At 43.8% G+C, this 26,059-nt stretch overlaps 2 protein-coding genes across 3 annotated transcripts; both read left to right on the plus strand.

Moving 5' to 3' along the window:
- The first annotated feature begins 411 nt into the window (after nucleotides 1-411).
- LOC110505865 (pancreatic secretory granule membrane major glycoprotein GP2) lies at nucleotides 412-20,066 on the plus strand. Its single transcript, XM_021585335.2, has 9 exons — nucleotides 412-794; nucleotides 1,463-1,605; nucleotides 1,834-1,938; nucleotides 9,703-9,863; nucleotides 10,237-10,372; nucleotides 16,062-16,156; nucleotides 17,458-17,623; nucleotides 17,906-18,020; nucleotides 19,337-20,066. Exons 1-9 carry the CDS (start codon nucleotides 707-709, stop codon nucleotides 19,510-19,512), a joined length of 1,185 nt encoding a protein of 394 aa, XP_021441010.2. The 5' UTR covers nucleotides 412-706; the 3' UTR covers nucleotides 19,513-20,066.
- LOC110505864 (F-box only protein 30) lies at nucleotides 19,875-25,793 on the plus strand. Of its 2 annotated transcripts, XM_036962602.1 has the most exons (4): nucleotides 19,901-20,098; nucleotides 20,763-20,810; nucleotides 22,779-24,987; nucleotides 25,384-25,793. In XM_036962602.1, exons 3-4 carry the CDS (start codon nucleotides 22,837-22,839, stop codon nucleotides 25,585-25,587), a joined length of 2,355 nt encoding a protein of 784 aa, XP_036818497.1. In that variant the 5' UTR covers nucleotides 19,901-20,098; nucleotides 20,763-20,810; nucleotides 22,779-22,836; the 3' UTR covers nucleotides 25,588-25,793. The 2 variants fall into 2 exon arrangements, with proteins under 2 accessions (XP_021441009.2, XP_036818497.1); XM_021585334.2 differs by lacking the exon at nucleotides 20,763-20,810 and having other exon boundaries at nucleotides 19,875-20,098.
- The last annotated feature ends 266 nt before the right edge of the window (nucleotides 25,794-26,059 follow it).

A 26,059-nucleotide genomic window follows, 5' to 3' on the forward strand; every position in this document is an offset into this window, starting at 1 on the left:
TGCGATGCAGACTTATGTGTGTTACCTCGGACTACTACCTACAGCCTTGGTTTCCCCCTATGTATATGTGTAACCTCGTTGTTGGTGGGGACATCGTTCAGGCTGGGTTTTTAAAAAGATCCATTGCAGCTGTTTTTAATCTCAATATCAGACAATTAAGTATCCTACTCTGATTGTTTTTCAATTCAAATTGTCAAAAAGAAACAAAAATGATCTGTTATTGGCAGAGAGGTTTAGAACTCTTTCTTATTGGTCTATTAAATATTACCACGTGGTGATGTCACCGTGGAAGGCCAAAACTCCCTCCCACCAAAAGTGGCTGAAATTTCAGGCAGCCTTTTCAAACAGCTCTTACACTAAATGTGCATTATCATAATTTTCAAAATGTCACAGCGTTATTCCAATCGCAAAGTGTGGAAATATATATAAAATACAGGGAAATCTTGTTTTTGACTGCACTAGGCCTTTAAGGTCTGAAGAGAGGGAAGAAAGGAGGGAGGCTGGGTCCCAGTCCTTGTTCATTAGAGCTGTGTTTGGAGGGCTGCACTGAGAGGGCGGACTTACATCTGAACCTGACAGCTACACTGTGGTGAATAGCTCAAAAGATTCAAAAATCTGGGAGAAAGTGCCAAGAAGACAGGAGTCTAAGGTTGCGAGTGTCTGACAGTAGATAAGCCAAAGAGCGAGAGAGAGAGAAACTTTGAAGATGACACCTGCCAGTTTGGTGTTAGGCTGGTTCCTGCTCGCTGTGAGGACAGTCAACTCTGCTGTGTATCTGGACCCTGAGGAAGAGGGTGAGTTCAGTTCACTTCAACACCACTGGGATCCAACTACTTCAGGGTTGCTATAATCCCGTTCTTTCCCCCAGAAAATTCAGTTGCAGGATTTCTGGAATAAGCAGGGAATACGCCGAGAGAATCCTCCAAGTTGGAATTCTCTTCAACCAAGCTTTTTGATAAACAAATTAATTTTGGGGACGTTTTCAGGAATTTTGCAACCCTATTCGTGAACAAATGTCAAGTTGAACATCTGTTTTTGGAACTGTTTGTTGATGTGGGCTTAATGTTTGATGGGTCTTTTTCAACAATAAGAACCTGTTAAAATCTAGAGATCACATGTATTACAGAAGTATACCAGAAGCAGCATGTTGTCACAGGGGAAACTGTTTGGAGTTTGTGATGGAACATGTAGGAGAATGGAATCTATAGATTTAACCTTGCTGTAACAATACTGATATTGTCACATACTGTGTAGCATAGAACATTCTTATAATAATGGTATAGGTGCACATACTGATGTACAATGTAATACCTTTAAAACTCCATTTACCAGATTTAATGCCATCTCATTTTAAGTTATGATATTTCACATGTGATTTCAGGTTCTGTGATTTCATGTGATGTGATTTAATTTGATCTAATTTCTTGTTCTGTGATTTCGTGTTATCTGATTTTCATGTCAGGGTCAGGGGGACAGGATGTATTTGTAGTACCTCTGACTCCTTCCTCTCGCCTCGAGCTGAATGAAACTGTCCTCTGCACCAATGACCTGATGAAGGTGGTCATTCCCAGTGCCTTCTTCCTCAACAAAGAGCCACCTGTTTATGTAAGTTCTGTTTCACCTAGAATTAATATTTCTTTATAATACCATTTACTTACCATTAATCTACTGTTAAATGTGGTATTATAGATTACTGCCTGTGTGCTGTGATGTGCTGTGTCATATTGTGCAACATCTTGCTCTAGTAATCTCAGCACCCAAAACCAAATCACCTTTTTAATATTAGGCTGTCACGTGGGTCTACTGCAACTCTCTAGTAATCCCCTCTCTTAGGTCTGGGATTTGCACCTAAATGACCCGGAATGCCGTGGTGTTGAGGTTGGAGATGACTATGTCTTCAGCATCAAGACTAATCTATCTGACTGTGGGACGATCATGGTGAGACTGTGTTTTTCCCTTTGGACATGCCCTTTCATTCCAGGGGCATTGCAATTCTGTAACGATTGCTTTGGAAGATTTACTTGTGCACGCCAACTATTAAGGATTTAAATCCGTAAAGTAAACAAAGTAGTAACCTTTGTCATTCAGAGCTACCCAGATAAAGTAGAAAGACATTAGTGCCAGGAACATAGAGATAAACTACAGTTGGGATTCCTTTCACCAATCACATAAAATCCCCATCACAGTAAATTACCTAATTTTACGATGCACTTCTGTTTTACTGCGCTCTGGCCTCCTGTCTGGTGTAGTTTTGTAGATCCTCCCAGCACTAGTTCGTGTGAGCTAAATAGGAGTTTGGATAGACGCAATGCTCAAAATGACTAGCATTAATAACACCTCTTGTTTTCCTTTATAAGTTACATATACACTCACTGGCCAGTTCATTAGGTACACCCATCTAGTACCAGATCAGTTCCCCCTTTGTCTCCAGAACAGCCTGAATTTTTCAAGGCATGGATTCTACAAGGTCTCGGAAATATTACACAGGGATGATGGTCCATGCTGACGTGATGGCATCATGCAGTTGCTGCAGATTGGACTGAGGTACATTCATGCTGCAAACAGCCCGTTCCATCTCATCCCGAAGGTGCTCTATTGGGTTCGGTTAGCAACAATGTTCAGATAACAACAATGTTCAGATATGCTGTGGTGTTCAATCGTTGCTCAATTGGTATCAAGGGACCTAACGTGTTCCAGGAAACATTCCCCACACCAGTACACCACTGCCACCAGCCTCTTCTGTTGTCACCAGGCAGGATGAGTCCATGGTCTCATGCTGCTTATGCCAAATCCTGACTCTGCCATCAGCATGACGCAACAGGAACTGGGATCCAGTGTTGGAGATTGCTTGCCCACTGGAGCGGCGTCTTCCTGTTTCAGCTGTTTGAGGGAAACTGGCCGTCTGCTACAATAGCCCTTCCTTTATAAGGACCGACGAGTTGTGCGTTCCAAGATGCCGTTCTGCACACCACTGTTGTACTACACCATTATTTGTCTGTTTGTGGCCAGCCTGTTAGCTTGCATAATTCTTGCCATTTTCCTTCGACCTCTCGTCAACGAGTTGCTGCTGACTGGATGTTTTGTGTTTGTCTCACCATTTTCTGTAAACCATAGACACTGTCGTGCGTGAAAAGCCCAGAAGGCCGGCCGTTTCTGAGATACTGGATCCTGCACGCCTGTCACCAACGATCATATCACGCTCAAAGTCGTTTAGGTCACTCGTTTTGCCCTCTCTAATGTTCAGTTGAACAATAGCTTAATGACTCGATGCCTTTCTGGCTGCTTTATATAACAAGTCGCCTGACTCACTGTCTGTAAGAGCAGACCATTTTTGTAAATGGGCTGGTGTACCTAATAAACAGGCCGGTGAGTGTAGACCTCAGCTTCCTGCACTGTAATAATCTTGTAATCTGTAGAACGAGAGAGGGAGAGACACAGAGAGAGAGAGAGAGAGAGAGAGAGTAAGAGAGTGAGACAGAGAAAGGAAAGAAAGAGATAAGTAGCCTATATGAAAATAGGGAGTGTTGTTCCTCCCAAGAGCTTCTAGACTTTATTCAAAGCAGCAAGGAGGGGTGGGAGCTTAAAGCTCTAAATTATCAGGGTTGACACAGAAATGAGGAGTGTGTTTTCAGACCTGCTGAATAGCCAGACAATAAATCTTTTTTTTTTTTTTGTGTAAGATTTTATTTAGGTTTTTAGACAATAGACAAGGACAATAGACAATTTAACAATTCACAGACACGGATCCACTAAACTAGACATGACGTTGGCTGGGATTTAACGCCTTCAACCTTCAACAGGAAGAAAAAAAGACAAATAAATTTCAACAAACATTAATGACATCATCTTTGCTCAGACCTGTTCCCACAGTGTCGACAGCTATGTTGTTTGTTCTCATAATAACACACTGTTTTCACTTTTCACCCGTTGGTTATTTCTAGTGCTTTAATTGCATGGCACACCTCTTCAAATTGTTCTATTTAGTTTATTTCTGTAGCCCGCATTTTTTTTCCAATAATACTGCATTTGATTCATCCAATGGCTTAACGATGGAGGATCTGATCATTCCATTTACATCTGATCATTCCATTTACATCTGATCATTCCATTTACATCTGATCATTCCATTTACATCTGATCATTCCATTTACATCTGATCATTCCATTTACATCTGATCATTCCATTTACATCTGATCATTCCATTTACATCTGATCATTCCATTTACATCTGATCATTCCATTTACATCTGATCAATCCATTTGAAAATGTCACTCCAAATTGCTTTTTAAATAAAATAATTTTATATCACCCAAGAAGTAATTTATGGTTTCTATACCTTTAGTTTTCCATGTGGGCCAATTTATTGGTGAATTCTGAAAAGCTATCCAAGGATTTTTCCATAGGGGTGTGTTTTTAGGGAGTGATATTGGTTCTTGTAGAATTCATTGAATTCTTAACTATGTTATTAGCTCCATCCTTTCAAAATAGACACATTAAAAGATTCTGGGGATGAAAATGAGCATCTTCAATATGTAGGCTCCCCATTGTTCCTCTTTTGTGCATTTAACAATATGTCGCAAGTACTGTATACAATTCCAAAGTTAAAATCACCCTCCGAGATTTCCTTTTCCATTGGCCCACTTTGTATTCCCGCCACTTATAATCCCTCCCAGCCCGGTCTCATACAGTGGCAGCAGTACCACAGCTCTTTTAACTTTGGTGTGCTTTAAATCTGTACTTAAGACCATGAGTGTCAATGTGATGCTTGCTTAGAATGCACAGAGGCATTTCTTGTAAAGCGAACGGAATGTCAACACAGTTTTGTAGGGGGGGGGGCTCGCCCTCTCTCCCTCTCGCTACCCTCGCAGTTGTTTTACAAGGCTCCAGCCCTAGTGAAATTAGTAAGCCTGCTTTGCATTTGGGATTAGAAGTTGTTTGGGAAACGAAGGGATGACCCTGAGGTACAGACAGAATGGGAGAGGTACAGACAGGATGGGAGAGGTACAGACAGGACCGGAGAGGTACAGACAGGACCAGAGAGGTACAGACAGGACGGAAGAGATACAGACAGGACGGGAGAGGTACAGACAGGACCAGAGAGGTACAGACAGGACCAGAGAGGTACAGACAGGACCAGAGAGGTACAGACAGGAGGGGAGAGGTACAGATAGGAGGGGAGAGGTACAGACAGGACCGGAGAGGTACAGACAGGACCGGAGAGGTACAGACAGGAGAGGAGAGGTACAGACAGGAGGGGAGAGGTACAGACAGGACCGGAGAGGTACAGACAGGAGGGGAGAGGTACAGACAGGAGGGGAGAGGTACAGACAGGAGGGGAGAGGTACAGACAGGACCAGAGAGGTACAGACAGGACCGGAGAGGTACAGACAGGAGGGGAGAGGTACAGACAGGAGGGGAGAGGTACAGACAGGACCGGAGAGGTACAGACAGGAGGGGAGTGGTACAGACAGGAGGGGAGAGGTACAGACAGGATGGAGTGGTACAGACAGGAGGGGAGAGGTACAGACAGGAGGGGAGAGGTACAGACAGGAGGGGAGAGGTACAGACAGGAGGGGAGAGGTACAGACAGGAGGGGAGTGGTACAGACAGGAGGGGAGAGGTACAGACAGGAGGGGAGAGGTACAGACAGGATGGGAGTGGTACAGACAGGAGGGGAGAGGTACAGACAGGACCGGAGAGGTACAGACAGGAGGGGAGAGGTACAGACAGGCCCAGAGAGGTACAGACAGGAGGGGAGAGGTACAGACAGGACCGGAGAGGTACAGACAGGAGGGGAGAGGTACAGACAGGACCGGAGAGGTACAGACAGGAGGGGAGAGGTACAGACAGGAGGGGAGAGGTACAGACAGGAGGGGAGAGGTACAGACAGGAGGGGAGAGGTACAGACAGGAGGGGAGAGGTACAGTGGGGGCTATATTAATACCCTGGTGTTGTTAAGTCTGGACAGTAAGGCCAAGGGTCAATTCATCCTTCCCAATGGCCGTGGGACCAGTACTCCTTTTGCCCACAACACGGATCTGAGCACAACCCTGTCACACCTTATCATCCAACCCCTCTTTATAGTTTCAGTAGCCGGCTACTAAACATTTCCACTGTAATAATCACACATTCTTCAGTCACAGAAAACCACAGGGTTGCTGCCTACTGGACATAGTTAGAGACTCTGTTTGGGGAAAATGTCATCTTGGAACCCAGAACCAAATCTCTGTTTGGGGAAAGTGTCATCTTGGAACCCAGAACCAAATCTTACGTTGACTGGCCAGCTACTCAATTTGACATTTATGTTAACAGTCTTGTCACACAAGACGAAGGAAAGAGTTTGCTAAAGAAGAATGGCTTTTAATAATGTAATAATATATACCATTTAGCAGATGCTTTTATCCTAAGTGACTTACAGCATACGTGCATACAGGCATTTGGTGAATGTAGCAGGGTTTGTGATGAGAATGATGTTCATTGGCTACAGCTCAGTGTTCAACACCATAGTCCACTCCAAGCTCATCACCCTGCTTGGGACCCTGGGACTGACACCCTCCTTCTGCAACTGGATCCTGAACTTCCTGACGGACAGACCCCAGGTGGTTAGGGTAGGCAACAACACCTCCGCCACGCTGACCCTCAGGGGTGTGTGCGTAGTCCCCTCCTGTACTCCCTGTTCACCAACAACTGAGTGGCCGCGCACGACACCAACACTGATGACACGATGTTGGTAGACCTGATCACTGACGGCAATAAGAAGGCCTACAGGGAGGTCAGAGACATCGTGTGGTTCTAGGACAACGACCTCTCCCTCAATGTCAGTAAGACCAAGGAGTTGATCATGGACTACAGGTGAAAGAGGGGAGAGCACGCCCTCATCCACATCGACAGGGTTGTAGTGGAGCGGGTTGAGAGCTTCAAGTTCCTTGGCGTCAACATCACTAAGAACTTAACATGGTCCACACACACCCACACAGTCGTGAAGAGGGCATGGCAGCACCACTTCCCCCTCAGGAGGCAGAAAAGAATGGGCATGGGCCTCATATCCTCAAAAGCATCTTGACTGGCTGCATCACAGCTTGGTATGGCAAATGCACCGCACTTGACTGCAAAGCACTACAGAGGATGGTGCGGACAACCCAGTACATCACATGGGCCGAGCTTCCTGCCATCCAGGACCTCTATATCAGGCGGTGTCAGAGGAAGGCCCTAAAAACTCTGCTACCGTCTGGAAAATGGTACCGGAGCATCGGCTCTTGGATCAACAGGCTCCATGACAGCTTCTACCCCCAAGCCATAAGACTGCTAAATAACCAGACTGTTAGATAGTCAATTAATGGTACCCAAACAATCTGCACTGACTCTATCTTGCACTGACCTTACACACACTCACTAGACTATACACTGAGTGTACACATTGACCTGGTACTCCCTGTATATAGATCCACATTGATCTGGTACTGGTACTCTCTGTATATAGCTCCACGTTGATGTGGTACTGATACTCTCTGTATATAGCTCCACATTGATCTGGTACTGGTACTCCCTGTATATAGCTCCACATTGATGTGGTACTGGTACTCCCTATATATAGCTCCACATTGATCTGGTACTGGTGCTCCCTGTATATAACTCCACATTGATCTGGTACTCTCTGTATATAGCTCCACATTGATCTGGTACTGGTACTCCCTGTATATAGCTCCACATTGATGTGGTACTGGTACTCCCTGTATATAGCTCCACATTGATGTGGTACTGGTACTCCCTGTATATAGCTCCACATTGATGTGGTACTGGTACTCCCTATATATAGCTCCACATTGATCTGGTACTGGTTCTCCCTGTATATAACTCCACATTGATCTGGTACTCTCTGTATATAGCTCCACATTGATCTGGTACTGGTACTCCCTGTATATAGCTCCACATTGATCTGGTACTGGTACTCCCTGTATATAGCTCCACATTGATGTGGTACTGATACTCTCTGTATATAGCTCCACATTGATCTGGTACTGGTACTCCCTGTATATAACTCCACATTGATCTGGTACTCTCTGTATATAGCTCCACATTGATGTGGTACTGGTACTCCCTGTATATAGCTCCACATTGATCTGGTACTGGTACTCCCTGTATATAGCTCCACATTGATGTGGTACTGGTACTCCCTGTATATAGATCCACATTGATCTGGTACTGGTACTCCCTGTATATAGCTCCACATTGATCTGGTACTGGTACTCTCTGTATATAGCTCCACGTTGATGTGGTACTGATACTCTCTGTATATAGCTCCACATTGATCTGGTACTGGTACTCCCTGTATATAGCTCCACATTGATCTGGTACTGGTACTCCCTGTATATAGCTCCACATTGATCTGGTACTGGTACTCCCTGTATATAGCTCCACATTGATCTGGTACTGGTACTCCCTGTTTATAGCTCCACATTGATGTGGTACTGGTACTCCCTGTATATAGCTCCACATTGATCTGGTACTGGTACTCCCTGTATATAACTCCACATTGATCTGGTACTCCCTGTATATAGCTCCACATTGATCTGGTACTGGTACTCCCTGTATATAGCTCCACATTGATCTGGTACTGGTACTCCCTGTATATAACTCCACATTGATGTGGTACTGGTACTCCCTGTATATAACTCCACATTGATCTGGTACTGGTACTCCCTGTATATAGCTCCACATTGATGTGGTACTGGTACTCCCTGTATATAACTCCACATTGATCTAGTACTGGTACTCCCTGTATATAGCTCCACATTGATCTAGTACTGGTACTCCCTGTATATAGCTCCACATTGATCTGGTACTGGTACTCCCTGTATATAACTCCACATTGATCTGGTACTGGTACTCCCTGTATATAACTCCACATTGATCTGGTACTGGTACTCCCTGTATATAACTCCACATTGATCTGGTACTGGTACTCCCTGTATATAACTCCACATTGATCTGGTACTGGTACTCCCTGTATATAACTCCACATTGATCTGGTACTCCCTTTATATAGCTCCATTCATGTGTGTTGTATTTTATTACTATTTGTAGCCCTTTCCTGTAGTCAAATGACCTCGTGGACTCATGGGTGGAATGTATAGTTTTCATAATTTCATAAATAGTAAACATTATTTGAAAAAAAAACTCAGAAAATCTGGTGTTTCTATGTCAAACCGTTTTGCTATATTTCAGTCTTGTGTGATGTATATAAAGTGTAATATTGGGATGCAAACTAAAAAAATGAATATATTTCAACTCTATATCTGACATGGTATAGGTGCCTTCTTTTTTTAAAGCCCATAACCATGTGTGTGAGGTGTATACTCTTGTTTCAAAGTAGATTTGTTAAAAACTACCAAGAAACACTCTGTGTGACCCTGATTTAGCCCACTGCAGTAAAAAGTTAAACTGTGCGTCTTTGGGAAGGTCTTGTAAGCAAGCATTGATGGTAAGGTCTACTACACCTGTTGTATTCAAATTGTATTTTATTTGTGTTGTGTGCGTCATGGTCATCAATCTCCAGTCACTTCCTAAGTGACTCATTTAGCTGTGGAATAATGTACCAAGCCAGCCAGTACATCACGTTTGTCTGACTGATAGACTTATAGGTCTGCCCTCATAATCTTCATGTTTCCTTGACGCTGTTGTTTTTCTGACGTCCTTCTAGGCATCAGATGATACACATATTATGTTCATAAACACCATACGCAACAACGATTTGGATGTCGTCACAAGGAACTACATCAACATCACGTTCGTCTGCCGTTACCCGATAAACTACATGGTACAGCAGCCCAATGGGGAAAACGTGATCAGAGTGGATGTCAAGTAAGATATCTAGCTAAGGTTGAGGGAAAAAAAATCACATTTGGTAATAGATTTACATTACGAGTTCACTAACACATAATTTACGATTGTTCACACAGTCTCAATTGACCAAAGCATCTTATCTAAAAGAGGACGTTTAGTAAACATTATTTGAAGAAACCAGTACCACATCAACCATATATATATGGTGCTCCATATATATATGGCGCTCCAACCACCTTTAAGATCTCTGTTGGACGAGTCTAACGTCCACTTAAGTCGAATTTTTCACTTTAGTCATTCGTGTCAAAAATTTGACTTTAGTGGGAATTAGGATTCTCCCTCTAACTGTAACTCGAGCACTGCACCTATACATCTATACTATTCTCTCCAGGACCATCACTCTGAACACAGAAGATGGGAACTTCTCTGTGTCCATGCTGCTTTATAAAGACGAAGACTTTGAGGACAAGTGGACCACTGTGCCCTCCCTGACCCTGGACGACAACATCTATGTTAAAGTGTTGATGGTAAAGATCACCATGTCATTATCTTTCTGTTTGATTCAGTGTCATGTACTGTATCTGTCATCTGTTGTATGTTGCAACCACACTCTGCACCGTCACACGGCCTTCTTAGGCATGGTGTTGTTGAAATATGAAATCAGAGCTGATCTTGTAAAGATAACTAGCCTAACTAAATATCTGCTGGTTACTGGAAGTACCAACAAATATGGTACCGAATTTGATTGATTCATAACAGACCCTATAATCTGTAGAAGCTTACTGTGTCTGAGCCGTTGTGCTTCTTGCTGGATAATGATAAGCACCTTTAGTGAATGTTGAGCTGAATGACCAGTCTTTGGCCCTGACCATAGACAGAGCATGCGTTCCAAATGGCATCCTATTCCCTATATAGTGCATGACTTTTGACCAGGGCACATCGGGCACTACATAGGGAATAGGGTACCATTTGGGATATAACCCCAGTCTTTGGCCCTGACCATACACATGCAGTACTTGTCAAGTAGGGAGTCGCCGGCAGGTAGCTTAGTGGTTACGAGACTTTGGGCTAGTAACCGAATGGTCGCTGGTTCGAATCCCCGAGCAGCCTAGGTGAAAATTTGTTGTTGTGCCTTTGAGCAAGGAACTTAACCCTAATTGCTCCTGTAAGTCACTCTGGATAAGAGCGTCTCATAATTACTCAAATGTAAAATGAAAATTATATTGACACTAGACCTTGTGGGCAGCTAATCAACTAAACAGTAATGTGAGTGCTGCTCCTCTTGATCCTCTCTACTCTCTGTTGTTATCACTGTTCTGACCCCCTGCCTCTCTGTTGTTATCACAGGCTGTTATCACTGCTCTGACCCCCTGCCTCTCTGTTGTTATCACTGCTCTGACCCCCTGCCTCTCTGTTGTTATTACAGGCTGTTATCACTGTTCTGACCCCCTGCCTCTATCACTTCTCTGACCCCCTGCCTCTATCACTGTTCTGACCCCTTGCCTCTATCGCTGCTCTGACCCCTGCCTCTATCACTGCTCTGACCCTTTGCCTCTATCGCTACTCTGACCTCCTGCCTCTGTTGTTATTACAGGCTGTTATCACTGTTCTGACCCCCTGCCTCTATCACTGCTCTGACCTCCTGCCTCTATCGCTGCTCTGACCTCCTGCCTCTATCACTGCTCTGACCCCCTGCCTCTCTGTTGTTATTACAGGCTGTTATCACTGTTCTGACCCCCTGCCTCTATCACTGCTCTGACCCCCTGCCTCTATCACTTCTCTGACCCCTTTCCTCTATCACTGCTCTGACCCCCTGCCTCTGTTGTTATTACAGGCTGTTATCACTGCTCTGACCCCCTGCCTCTCTGTTATTATCACTGTTCTGACCCCTGCCTCTCTGTTGTTATTACAGGCTGTTATCACTGCTCTGACCCCCTGCCTCTATCACTGCTCTGACCACCTGCCTCTCTGTTGTTATGACTGTTCTGACCCCTGCCTCTCTGTTATTATTACAGGCTGTTATCACTGCTCTGACCCCCTGTCTCTATCACAGCTCTGACCCCCTGCCTCTCTGTTGTTATTACAGGCTGTTATCACTGCTCTGACCCACTGTCTCTATCACTGTTCTGACCACCTGCCTCTCTGCTGTTATCACAGTCTGCTATCACTTCTCTGACCCCCTGTCTCTATCACTGCTCTGACCCCCTGCCTCTATCACTGCTCTGACCCCCTGCCTCTATCACTGTTCTGACCCCCTGCCTCTATCACTGCTCTGACCACTGCCTCTCTGTTGTTATCACAGTCTGCTATCACTTCTCTGACCCCCTGCCTCTATCACTGCTCTGCATACTAACTACAACTTGGACTCTAGTTCTCTCGCTCTCTATTTCTCCCCACAGTATCTCTATCCTCACTCAATTCAATTCAATGCAAGGGCTTTATTGGCATGGGAAACATGTTTATATTGCCAAAGGAAGTGAATTAGATAATAAACTGATGAAATTATCAGAAATGAACAGTAAACCTTACACCCACAAAATGTTCAAAAGAATAGAGACATTTCAAATGCTACGGCCATGTACAGTGTTTTAACAGTGTGCAAATAGTTGAAGTATAAAAGGGGACAGACGTTTTGATCAAGAGAGACCTTAAGAAAATATGTACATTTTCTCTAACACCAAGCATACAAATATGTATTTTACACTTATAAGGAAGGTGAAATCTTACACTTTGTTATTTTATCATTTGATTGTGCTGTATTTAGAAAGCATATCAGTCATTTCCAACTTATTCATACAGTTTTGTTGAATAAGAAATCCATCATGTTTTCATATTTGTAGCATATTGGTACTGTGCACTTGAGCTTGTGTCCTTAAAAGTGACAACACCTCAGCAATGTATAACTATTTTTTACCAGAAAGATTTGAACCTTTCTTTGAGTATGCCGCATTACTAGTTATTGTTTATGGCCCTCTCATGATGAAGAATTACTTTTGGGGATTACGTAGATTACATTTAACTGGTATCCACCCATCTACACTGGATTTAACAAGTGACATCAATGAGGGATCATAGCCTTCACCTGGATTCGCCTGGTCAGTCTATGTCATGGAAAGAGTAGGTGTTCTTAATAAACCAATTACTCTAGTGGGCACATTTGGGCAGTCTTGACACAACATTTTGAACAGATATGCAATGGTTCATTGGATCAGTCTAAAACTTTGCACATACACTGCTGCCATCTAGTGCCTGGGCTGGAATAATACAATGGGGCCTTTCTCTTGCGTTTCAAAGATGATGGTACAAAAAAATATGGATGTTTTTTTATTTGTATTATCTTTTACCAGATCTAATGTGTTATATTCTCCTACATTCATTTCACATTGCCACAAACTTCAAAGTGTTTCCTTTCAAATGGTATCAAGAATGTGCATATCCTTGCCTCAGGTCCTGAGCTCCAGGCAGTGAGATTTGAGTATTTCATTTTAGGTGAAAATTGGAAAAAAAAGGTTGGATCCTTTTGAATACTCAGTGTAGTTTGTATTTACAATGGTGTTTGTTCTTCACTGGTTGTATTTACAATGGTGTTTGTTCTTCACTGGTTGTATTTACAATGGTGTTTGTTCTTCACTGGTTGTATTTACAATGGTGTTTGTACTTCACTGGTTGTATTTACAATGGTGTTTGTTCTTCACTGGTTGTATTTACAATGGTGTTTGTTCTTCACTGGTTGTATTTACAATGGTGTTTGTTCTTCACTGGTTGTATTTACAATGGTGTTTGTTCTTCACTGGTTGTATTTACAATGGTGTTTGTTCTTCACTGGTTGTATTTACAATGGTGTTTGTTCTTCACTGGTTGTATTTACAATGGTGTTTGTTCTTCACTGGTTGTATTTACAATGGTGTTTGTTCTTCACTGGTTGTATTTACAATGGTGTTTGTACTTCACTGGTTGCCCTTTTCATGCAGCAACAGCTCACACATCTTGCTACTGTGATGGCATCCTATGGTATTTCACCTAATATACAGTCGTGACCAAAAGTTGAGAATTACACAAATATACATTTTCACAAAGTCTGCTGCCTCAGATTGTATGATGGCAATTTGCATATACTCCAGAATGTTATGAAGAGTGATCAGATGAATTGCAATTAATTGCAAAGTCCCTCTTTGCCATGCAAATGAACTGAATCCCCAAAAAAACATTTCCACTGCATTTCAGCCCTGCCACAAAAGGAGCAGCTGACATTATGTCAGTGATTCTCTCGTTAACATAGGTGTGAGTGTTGACGAGGACAAGGCTGGAGATCACTCTGTCATGCTGACTGAGTTCGAATAACAGACTGGAAGCTTCAAAAGGAGGGTGGTGCTTGGAATCATTGTTCTTCCTCTGTCAACCATGGTTACCTGCAAGGAAACACGTGCCATCATCATTACTTTGCACAAAAAGGGCTTCACAGGCAAGGTCATTGCTGCCAGTAAGATTGCACCTAAATTAACCATTTATCGGATCATCAAGAACTTCAAGGAGAGCTGTTCAATTGTTGTGAAGAAAGCTTCAGGGCACCCAAGAAAGTCCAGCAAGCGCCAGGACCGTCTCCTAAAGTTGATTCAACTGCGGGATCGGGGCACCACTAGTACAGAGCTTGCTTAGGAATGGCAGCAGGCAGGTCTGAGTGCATCTGCACGCACAGTGAGGCGAAGACTTTTGGAGGATGGCCTGGTGTCAAAAAGGGCAGCAAAGAAGCCACTTCTCTCCAGGAAAAACATCAGGGACAGACTGATATTCTGAAAAGGTACAGGGATTGGACTGCTGAGGACTGGGGTAAAGTCATTTTCTCTGATGAATCCCCTTTCCGATTGTTTGGGGCATCCATAGAAAAGCTTGTTTAGAGAAGACAAGGTGAGCGCTACCATCAGTCCTGTGTCATGCTAACAGTAAAGCATCCTGAGACCATTCATGTGTGGGGTTGCTTCTCAGCCAAGGGAGTGGGCTCACTCACAATTTTGCCTAAGAACACAGCCATGAATAAAGAATGGTAGCAACATCTCCCAACCATCCAGGAACAGTTTGGTGATGAACAATGCCTTTTCCAGCATGATGGAGCACCTTGCCATAAGGCAAAAGTGATAACTTAGTGGCTCGGGGAACAAACATTGATATGTCGGGTCCATGGTCAGGAAACTCCCCAGAACTTAATCCCATTGAGAACTTGTGGTCAAGCCTCAAGAGGCAGGTGGACAAACAAAAACCCACAAATTCTGACAAACTCCAAGCATTGATTATGCAAGAATGGGCTGCCATCAGTGACCCAGAAGTTAATTGACAGCATGCCAGGGCAGATTGCAGAGGCCTTGAAAAAGAAGGGTCAACACTGCAAATATTGACTCTTTGCATCAACTTCATGTAATTGTCAATAAAAGCCTTTGACACTTATAAAATACTTGTAATTATACTTCACTATTCCATAGTAACATCTGACAAAAATATCTAAAGACACTGAAGCAGCTAACTTTGTGGAAATTAATATTTCTGTCATTCTCAATACTTTTGGCCACGACTGTACATTTTATTTTTCAAATTGTTTGTGGGCCTGTGTAATCTGAGGGAAATATGTCTCTCTAATATGGTAATACATTTGGCTAGGAGTGGACACATAGCCTATGTCGGCCTCTCTCAATAAGGCTCACTGAGTCTGTACATAGTCAAATCTTTCCTTAATTTTGGGTCAGTCACGGTAGTCAGGTATTTTTCCACTGTGTATTCTCTGTTTAGGGACAAATAGCCTTCCAGTTTGCTTTGTTTTTTGGTTAGTCCTTTCCAATGTGTCAAGTAATTATCTTTAAGTTTTCTCATGATTTGGTTGAGTCTAATTGTGTTGCTGTTCTAGGGCTCCGTGGGGTCTGTTTGTGTTTGTAAACAGAGCCCTAGGACCAGCTTGCTGATGGGAATCTTCTCCAGGTTCATCTCTCTGTAGGTGATGGCTTTGTTATGGAAGGTTTGGGAATACTTATTTTTAGGTGGTTGTAGAATTTAACGGCTATTTTCTGGATTTAGATAATTAGCGGGTTTTGTCCTAATTCTGCTCTGCATGCATTTGTGGTGTTTTACTCTCTATCTGTTGTCCTGGTCAAAATATTGAATGACTGAGTCACCTCTTTGTGTGTGTGTGTGTCACTGACTGCAGTCCTGGTTTGTCTCGCTCTCACTTAGATACCGGCTCATCTTTTGCTGCGTGTGGAGAGATGCTGGGCTACCCCAACCAACGACCCGTACAGCAACATCCAGTACACCTTCATCAAGGACAGGTCTGTTCAAAGGGAAGTTAAACATTATATCACTTTCTATTATAAGCCCCTCTCACCACATCTCGCTTTACATTTCATTCTGTTTGATAGAATTCATAAATATGTTATGGAGGCCTATCTAAATGTATATTTTTGTAGTGTCACATTTTCAACCACACTTGACACCAGCACACAGTCCTCTGGGAATGGTGTTGTTGAAATATGAAATAAGAGCTGCTGAATTGCTTAGACAAGAGACCTGGGGATGACAACGTCAGACCCCCGTCACATGACCCTGTCTGAGGCCATATAGATTTCAGACCCCTGTCACGTGGACCAGGCCCTGTCTGATGCCGCGTTCATGTCATGTCGGAAACCCCAACATTTCCGACTTGCTTGGTAGAAAGATGATATCAGAGTTTCCCACTTGGGAAGTATCAGACTCAACCAATAGGAAGTTCTATGCAAATAACTTACGTTCATTTTAAATCTGAGGTCCCGAGTTTTTGACATGACGTGAACACTGCATCAGCCATATGCATTTCAGCTCAGCAACTGTGCATGTCGTTGACAACCAGGAGGTATGTTGTACTGTTACCAACAGCAAGGCAATGACTTGCACAAGGACTTTTGTTCACCACTTCTGAGGAGAAAACACTTCGGAGGATCTGCCTTGTCATTCCAAGAATACTAATGTTAATGTGTTTGCATTCCCATTATGAAAGACGGATATGTCACAATAGCAAAGTGCTCTGCTCTTACATTGGCATGTGTTCAATCAAAACAAGCGACTGTAGATTATACACCAGTTTTTTTGTACCAGATGTTGGAATAGTTTACTAGGAATTATAGGGAAATCCATTCAAATCCTGAGTTTTATTAACCAACACATTCTAAAATGTATGATATCTTATTCAACGGTTGCACATGCTGCCTCTGATACTGATACGATCCATTGCCTGCTTTGTCTGCCTGCTCTCTCTCTGTCTCTCTCGCTTTCTCTGTCTCTCTCTCTCTTTCTCTCTCTCTCTTTCTCTGGCTTTCTTTCTCTGGCTCTCTCTCTTTCTCTGGCTCTCTCTTTCTCTGGCTCTCTCTCTTTTTCTGGCCTCTCTCTGACTCCCTCTCTCTCTGACTCCCTGTCTTTCTCTGGCTCTCTCTCTTTCTCTGGCTCTCTCTTTCTCTGGCTCTCTCTCTTTTTCTGGCCTCTCTCTGACTCCCTCTCTCTCTGACTCCCTGTCTTTCTCTGGCTCTCTCTCTTTCTCTGGCTCCTTCTCTTTCTCTGGCTCTCTCTCTTTCTCTGGCTCTCTCTCGGTCTGTCTCAGCTGCCCAGTTTTGTCAAACGAACCGTTGACAGTGCTGAAGAATGGACAGGGGCCAGAGGCTATGTTCAGGATACAAATGTTCAAGTTCGTGGGCAGCTCTTACAAGGATGTGTTTCTCCACTGCAATGTTCAGATCTGTCACAACACACTTGGGGTCTGTCAGCCTGTGAGTGATCCCTCCCCCTTTCTTCATAAAGATGATGCTCACTGGCTCGTTTAAACCCTAGTTTATAGCAAGGGCCTACTGCTGTCATAAAATAGACAACAAAACACACTTATTTTATGTCTATTATTGCAATGAACTTTCATTTTGGAAAATTGAAAACAAAAAGTAAATATGGTAATTAGACTGGGTAATAATATTATAATTAAACTATATAGATTTGCTTGCTGTACCTTAATATGTCTCCCTAATTTCTATCGTTGATTACTACCCTTAATTTAACAGAACTGTTCTGGTGAGGATAACAATGGGCGGATGAGAAGAGATGTCACTACGGCCCATACAGTATCTTATGGACCAATCAGGCGACGTCTGCCTGAGAGTGACCAACCCAGCCTGAGTAAGTCTCCCAATAAAGGCTCTTTATTTTCCATAAACAATGTACTGTACAGAGATAAAAATGTTGTATTAGAGTGAGGTACACTACCGTTCAAAAGTTTAGGAGGACAAGTACATTAGAGTGTCTAGTTTGAGAAGCAGACGCCTCACAGGGTCTCAACTGGCTGTGTCATTAAAGGGTACCCGCAAAACACCCGTCTCAACATCAACAGTGAAGAGGCGACTCCGGTATGCTGGCCTTCTAGGCAGAGTTGCAAAGAAAAAGCCATATCTCAGAATGGCCAATAAAAATGAAAGATTAAGATGGGCAAAAGAACACAGAGGAACTCTGCCTAGAAGTCCAGCATCCCGGAGTCGCCTCTTCACTGTTGACGTTGAGACTGGTGTTTTGCGGGTACTATTTAATGAAACTGCCAGTTGAGGACTTGTGAGGCGTCTGTTTCTCAAACTAGACACGAATGTACTTGTCCCCTTGCTCAGTTGTGCACCGGGACCTCCCACTCCTCTTTCTATTCTGGTTAGAGACAGTTTGTGCTATTCTGTGAAGGGAGTCATACAAAGCATTGTACGGGATGTACAGTTTCTTGGCAATTTCTCACATGGAATAGCATTAATTTGTCAGAACAAGAATAAACTGACGAGTTTCAGAAGAAAGGTCTTTGTTTCTGGCCATTTTGAGCCTGTAATCGAACCCACAAATGTTGGTGCTCCAGATACTCAACTAGTCTAAAGAAGGCCAGTTTTATCTGGTTCTTTAAAATCAGGACATTTTTCAGCTGTGCAAACATAATTGAAAAAGTGTTTTCTAATGATCAATTAGCCTTTTAAAATGATAAACATGGATTAGCTAACACAGCGTGCCATTGGAAAACAGGAGTGATGGTTTCTGATAACGGGCCTCTGTAGATTTTCTATGTAGGTTTTCCATAAAAAATCTGCTGTTTACAGCTACAATAATCATTTGCAACATTAACAATGTCGACACTGTATTTCTGATCAATTTTATGTTATTTTAATGGACAAAAATGTTTTGCTTTTCTTTCAAAAACAAGGACATTTCTAAGTGACCCCAAACTTTTGAACGGTAGTGTATGTTGCAGATAGAAATGCCATGATAGAGTCAACGTGATTTCTTATTCTACACGCCAGAGAGGCTTGTTTGTCCTTCATAACATATTTCTATCTGAACGTTCCAAAATGTTGTGTCCTGCTCAACACACCCCAGCTCATTTATGTTTTCCGTTTTAAAATGTTTTGCTAAGCGGTGCCCTACTGAATACGTCCCTGCATGTGCCTGACTGATCTCTTGCCCTGCAGACTCTGGAGGTGTGCCCTCGGTGGAGACCTTTGTCCTGGGAGGCCTACTTGTGTTCATGCTGCTGTTCACTGGAGTGTTTGGGAGGCTGTGGCTGCGAACCAGGCGCTCCTACCCAACACAGGAGGCTCAGCTCACCTTGTCCAACATACACCACAACTCAGAGGTGGCCCGCTGATCTAACCCAGCAGTTCAAGCAATGAGAACTGATATGAACTGAACTGGTGCACGCAGACACATGAACACACATTACATTTCTGCATAAGGAAAGAGGAAAGTATGAATTGACTGTAGGTTGGGGTGTAAATAAAATCTCACTGTAGAAATTAGAGGGATTTTGAAGATGTAAATGAGAACATGTCTCTGCAAGGAGTGTTCTGTGTTGTTTTGTAGAGAAAAATAAAGGTATTTCAAAGAGCTGTTTATGGCGTTTAATTGTAATATTTCGGACCTTTTCAAGACAACCTATTACAAGTGAGATGTAATACCGTGAGGTTATTCCCCATCTATTTCAGGCGCACGTCTCCAGCCAAACTTCTCTACATGATGACGTAATCAACTAGCGCCACTTGTAGCAACTATCCAAAGATGAGCTAGTTTGCTTTTTACAACACAGCGACTGGAGTCGAAAGACACGATGTGATTATTTGTAACTGTCTAACAGCTACAACATTGCCGAACTAGTTAATTGTGTGTGGCTGGTGTTGTTGCCGAATATAAAGACAAGACTCATTTGCTGTGTCGTTTTTTTTTTCTTCTTACGGGTAAGCCAACTTTGCCAAGTAACAGTAACCAGCTAATTTAGCTATAGTACTCGTTTAGCTAGTTAACGTTAGTTAATTTTCAAACTCCTTATTACCTGTAATTAAATCACATGGGTGTTTGTTAGCCGCTAGCTAGCAATGCTAATTTACGGCTAAAGTAGACTTACAGATGGGAGCTGGCGTGTGTTGCTAGTCTAGACATCGTTATTTTCTATTTGAAGCCGCTAAGCCAGACATATCACTTGCCATGCAGTGGCATGCTTGGCTGGCTATCATTTTAACTGCACCATTGTGATCATCTAGCCAATTAGCTTGCTACCATGTTTAATTACGTATTTGTTAGCAATAGAACCACAGTAGCTCTCAAACTCTAGGCAGCATTCTGCGTTCTCCAACAGTTCTCAGCGATTAGCTTCGCCCACGAATGGCTAATAATGTGAAGTACAGTCTCGATGCTGTGTTTTAACGTTTAGAAACGTCAATAGTCATGGCTTTCATCACCGATAAAGAATCCTTCAAATAAAGCAGATACAGTAGCAGTTGTGCACAGATCCATACAGCTGTAGGGTGGACTTCCTGAGTTACATTTACACACAGGTGTTCAGAGTAGGCTAATTAGCACCGGTGGTCACCTGATGTCTTCTGTCTGTTTTCTGTAAATAAGGTCTGTAACATGGATATATGGCCTTGTGGGAACTCTAACCCTATCAAGGTGTGTATCAATTAAACGTCTTTCTTTTTTTTCATGATTTCTCGCTGATATGAAAGATAAGGTCCTTTAAATGCTTCCAATACCGTAGCGCAAGCGACGTGCGTTAATGTTCAGATTGAGCGTCGGGACTCTTTAAACTCCAGTAAAATACTACTTGAGTTAAAAGTATTTGGTTTTAAGTATACTTAAGTATCAAAAGTAAACATCCTTAAACATTCCTTGTAGTAAGTAAACCAGACAGCACCATTATTTTTAAAATATGTTTTTAATTTAAGGATAGCCAGTGGCACATTCCAAAACTCGGACATAATTTACAAACGAAGAAGCATGTGTTTAGTGAGTCCGCCAGATCAGAGGCAGTAGGGATGACCAGGGATGTTCTCTTGATAAGTGTGTCAATTAGACCTGCTAAGCATTCAAAATGTAACTAGTACTTTTGGTTGTCAGGGAAAATTTATGTTATTTTCTTTAGGAATGTAGTGAAGTAAAATATAAATAGTACAGTACCCCCAAAAAACTACTTAAAACTTATCTATGCAATAGTCCAGACGGGAGAGGACAAGTGCCTGGATTAAGACCTGCGCCACTTCTTGTGTGAGGTAGGGTCATACTCTACAGATGTCGTAGAGCATGAACCTGCAGGAGGGAGTCACTGCTTTGATGCTTGCAAAGAACGACAGGGTGTTGTCCAAGGTCACGCCAAGGTTCTTTGCACTCTGGGAGGGCAACACTGTGGAGTTGTCAACTGTGATGGATAGGTCTTTGAGCGGGCAGGCGTTCCCTGGGAGGAAGAGCAGCTCTGTCTTGTTGAGCTTGAGGTGGCGGGCTGACATCCAGGTTAAGATATATAGCAGGCATGCAGAAGATGCGTGTTGCACCTGGGTGTCAGAAAGGGGGGGAAGGAGAAAAGTAGTCAACCCAATTGAACATTTATGGGAGATTCTGAAGCAGTGTCTCATCTCTCAAACAAAGTTCTGGACACTTGTAGAATCAATGCCAAGGTGCATTGAAGCTGTTCTGCGGGCAACACCCTATTAAGACACTATGCTGGTGTTTCTTTTATTTTGGCAGTTACCTGCATATGTCCAATAATAATTGCAAACACATCTCTAGTATTTTATATTTTCATCACACGCCACTTTCATGGATGACCAGATATTCCAAAATGGAATCCTATCCTGCTGTTGTATTTATAGTCATTCAAGGCCTGTCAAGCCATCCAAGCCCAGCAGTGCAACGTTTCTCCTTAGACTATCATGGTTGGCCCGACAGTTGCTTATAATAATCTTCAAACTTTGTCATTATCAAGCTATGAGCAGGCTAGTGAGGCCAAAGATGGTGAATAAATTAAGATGTCCCACTCTGAATCTTTTACAGTCGGAAAGAAAATGTTGCAGTTCCTGTCTGCTTAAGTGGCTCTCCCATATGCACCAATGCAATAACAGCTGGTTCTGATCTGCTTAGTTCATTGACTGTATATGAACCAGAAAAGAGAGCAAGTGAGATATCTCGCTTCCTCTTCTGTCTCTGGTGAGACCACTGAACTGGCCTCTGCTTCGTACAGCCTCACCTTGGGGTCAAAGGTCATGAATCCCGTGGTACTTTAGGTTATATTCTAGAACTGGTGTGACCGTGTACTGCAACCCAAGATGGGTGTCGTGAAATGTCATGCAGCAGCGGAAGAGATTTAGTAAACAGAAACCGTCTGAGACGGCAGCAGGGAGCAGGCGCTATGCAAGCCTTTTAAAGGCACGAGACTCCATTGCCACATGTTCCGTGGCTAGAGAGCCGGTCAGTGGGATAATGTAACAGGACAGGATGTTTCTAGCAACTGGGACATGACCTGGTAGGTTTTTCTATTCATAAACTGACTGTTTGAACTTGATTTTGTCTATTTTAATTAGACCTAAATTGTCCAATTTAATAAATGTTTTTAATAATGTTTTTTTTCTCCCCTCATTATTGCAGGCCACATCACCCCTAACCCCCCACACCCTTTTAAATCCAGAATATCAACACAACAAAGATGGAGGAGCTCCATACCCACTGCCTGAACTGTGTGAACCGGAGGTGTATGATTCGCACAGAGACTGGTATGTCCTGTGATCTCATTGGCTGTCCTCTTGTCTGTGGGGCAGTCTTCCACTCCTGTAAAGAGGAGGAGCATCATTTACTATGCCCGTTTGAAAGAGTGCCTTGCCTCAACACTGGATTTGGGTGCCCTTTCACTATCCCCCGGATTAAGATGGCTAAACACCTTGAGACGTGCCCGGCCAGTGTGGTGTGTTGCACCATGGAGTGGAACCGTTGGCCTGTGAGCTATTCAGACAGGAAGTCCTATGAGCATTTGAGCAATGTTGAAGTGGTGGAGCAGCTAGACATGGCCCTGGCTCTGCAAGATCAGAGGATGCTACTGGAGTCTCTTAGAGTCACCACCAACACGTCAAAGAACAGATCTAGTAAATCGGCTGAGGAAACGTGTTACAAGATCGCTGATGTAATGTCAAGTGTACCAGAGACTGACATTAGTAATGGAACGGTTGAAATGGATGAGGCTGCTGCTTTGACTAATGGAGTGGTTGAAATGGAAGATGATGATGAGTCTTATAGTGAGGTACACAAAATAAAGTTAGCAGCTACCTTGGCTGTCCTCAGAACTGCCAAGGACATAGACTTGATCAGTGTAAATGTTGAAAACGGTGAGAGAGAAGGGGTTCTCCATAGGGGAGAGGACAGTGATAATGATAATCATAATGATTTGAAGAATGTAGAGATGAAGGCAAGTGACACAGAGTCGGGCTGTGAGCTCGGAGCAGTGGGCGGAGTCGGAGTGGACTGTGGATTTGGAACAGACGGGCAGGGAGACGAGAGCTATTGGATAGAGTCTTCAGAGGAAGTGGAGAAGGACCATGTGATGGGTCTTGCTGAGGTGGGTTGTCCTCCTCTCAGTAATGGTTTCAACCATGCAGGAGACAACCAAAATCACTTGAGACATCGTGAGTGGATGGATCTGAGCAGATCTCTACCCAGACGCTCTGAAGTCAACAGGTTTTCAGACTTCAGGCTGGTGATGCCTTATCTCTCCATGCCTAATATAGTAGCACCCCTGGAGACCTCTGGGCCCCACCCTCCACCACTACCCATCCACCTGCCTCTTCCCATGCCTCTCCCTAATCTGGAGCCCTACAACATGCTCCAGCATCTGCCCTTGGAGATAGAAGACAGGTGGCTGGAGAGGAAACTTCAGAACCTCCAGGTGCTCAGAGGGATGAGTGTGTTTACATTTAACGGGCGCAGGGCTCTGATGTCTGACCCCTATCTGTTCAGAGCCAAAATGGAGGACAAGTCAGTGGACACCTCAGACCTGGAGGTAACTGACGATCCATTGGGGCTCCATGGAATCGACCTAATCACGGCAGCACTGCTCTTCTGTCTGGGGGACTCCCCTGGGGGCCGCAGCATCTCAGACAGCAGGTTTGTAGACGGCTACCACGTCGACTTTGGTACCCAGACCTTCTCCTTCCCCTCGGCTATACTGGCCACTAACACCATGGTGGGGGATATCGCCTCAGCGTCGGCCTGTGATCACGCCAGCCCTCAGCTTTCCAACCCCAGCCCCTTCCACTCTCTCCGGCTGGACCTGGTTCTGGAGTGCGTGGCCCGTTACCAGACCAAGCAGCGCACCATGTTCACCTTCGTGTGTGGACAGCTGTTCCGCAGGGACGAGTTCTCTTCGCATTTCAAAAATGTTCACGGGGACATCCACGCCGGCCTGAACGGCTGGCTGGAGCACCGCTGTCCCCTGGCCTACTACGGCTGCACCTATTCCCAGAGACGCTTCTGTCCCTCTGTTCAGGGCTCCAGGATCATCCATGACAGACACCTGGGCTCGTTTGGGGTGCGGCCCGACATGCCTCCCCAGTACGGCGATAAAACCCTCCCCAGGAATGCCTGTCGGTTCGGGTCCACCTGCGACCACCTGAGCTCCTTGCCCTTCGAGCTGCAACAGTATGTGGCCAGTTTCCTGGATGGCTTCAGCCTGTGCCAGTTTTCCAGGGTCTCTCGGACAATGAGGGATGTGTGTGGCAGTTTACTGCAGTCCAGGGGCATGGTGGTGCTGCTCTGGGAGAACACACGAAGGCCTGATGGGTCATCCTCATGGCAGATCCAAAACAAGGTTAGTCACTTACTGTGTATGCATGTGCATTAACATCTGTATCCAGGCTGTATCACAAACAGCTAGCAACACAATTAGGCCAGCGTCATCAGGTGTAGGCCTAGTTAAATAAATGCTCAATTGAATTTTATCTAGTGTAATTTTCCCATAAATCTATGATCCATGGAATAGTACGATGGTCTGAGATGTGTGGGGATCTCAAGTTGGAATTCACACCTATTTGCTGACCATTGAATGCAGGTTGTCCTGTCTCAACAAAATTGTCAATTAGATTAAAGGCTTGGCATTGCAAAAGGACAAACACAAGCAGGAATACAGTATGACATATAGTGTATATCAACGGCTTTATCGTTATTGGATGAGAATAATATATATAATATTCTGTTTGTGAACCAGGTGTGGCGATTTAGCACAGCCTTCGGTACAGTGAAGGAGTGGAAGTTTGCCAACATCACCAGTATGGCCGACCATCTGAAGAAGTGCAAGTTTAACACCATCACCTGTCGGGACGAGGCCATCCCTCTGCCCTGCATGTGCTTATCCAGAGAGCTCACCAAAGAGGGACGTTCACTGCGCTCAGTCCTCAAGCCAGTATTATGAGTAACTCTATAAAAGGGTTAGAGTCCATGGGTTATGTCTAAAATGGTACCCTATTAAAAGTAGTGCACTATGTAAGCGTTAGGGTACTATTATGGACGTAGCTCATTTCAATCAATTCAGTTCTTACAGAAGTACTCCCAGAATTCACTGAATTGAAATGCACTTCCAACCCTGCTCTATGATAAGCAAATACAAAATGCTGCTATCGTTCTCTTCCGGTCTTGACAGGAAAAAAAACGGAATTGTTTTCAACCTATTTGATATGCATACACGCGGAGTGGACAAAACCTGCTCTTTCCATGACAGACTGACCAGGTGAATCCAGGTAAAAGCTATGATCCCTTATTGATGTCACTTGTTAAATCCACTTCAATCAGTGTAGATGAAGGGGAGGAGACAGGTGAAATAAGGATTTTTAAGCCTTGAGACATGGATTGTGCATGTGTGTCATTCAGAGGGTGAAAGGGGCAAG

This window comes from Oncorhynchus mykiss, chromosome 25 (genome assembly GCF_013265735.2).
Source record: "Oncorhynchus mykiss isolate Arlee chromosome 25, USDA_OmykA_1.1, whole genome shotgun sequence".
NCBI classification, from domain to species: domain Eukaryota; kingdom Metazoa; phylum Chordata; class Actinopteri; order Salmoniformes; family Salmonidae; genus Oncorhynchus; species Oncorhynchus mykiss.

What these genes read in the sequence shown, in the direction of transcription:
- LOC110505865 (XM_021585335.2), top strand. Translation starts at nt 707, where the DNA reads ATGACACCTGCCAGTTTGGTGTTAGGCTGGTTCCTGCTCGCTGTGAGG. An exon ending in CTGACTGTGGGACGATCATG is followed by an intron (nt 1,939 to 9,702) that starts GTGAGACTGTGT and finishes ACGTCCTTCTAG; the next exon opens with GCATCAGATGATACACATAT. An exon ending in TACACCTTCATCAAGGACAG is followed by an intron (nt 16,157 to 17,457) that starts GTCTGTTCAAAG and finishes GGTCTGTCTCAG; the next exon opens with CTGCCCAGTTTTGTCAAACG.
- LOC110505864 (XM_021585334.2), top strand. Translation starts at nt 22,837, where the DNA reads ATGGAGGAGCTCCATACCCACTGCCTGAACTGTGTGAACCGGAGGTGT. An exon ending in CATGGCAGATCCAAAACAAG is followed by an intron (nt 24,988 to 25,383) that starts GTTAGTCACTTA and finishes TTTGTGAACCAG; the next exon opens with GTGTGGCGATTTAGCACAGC.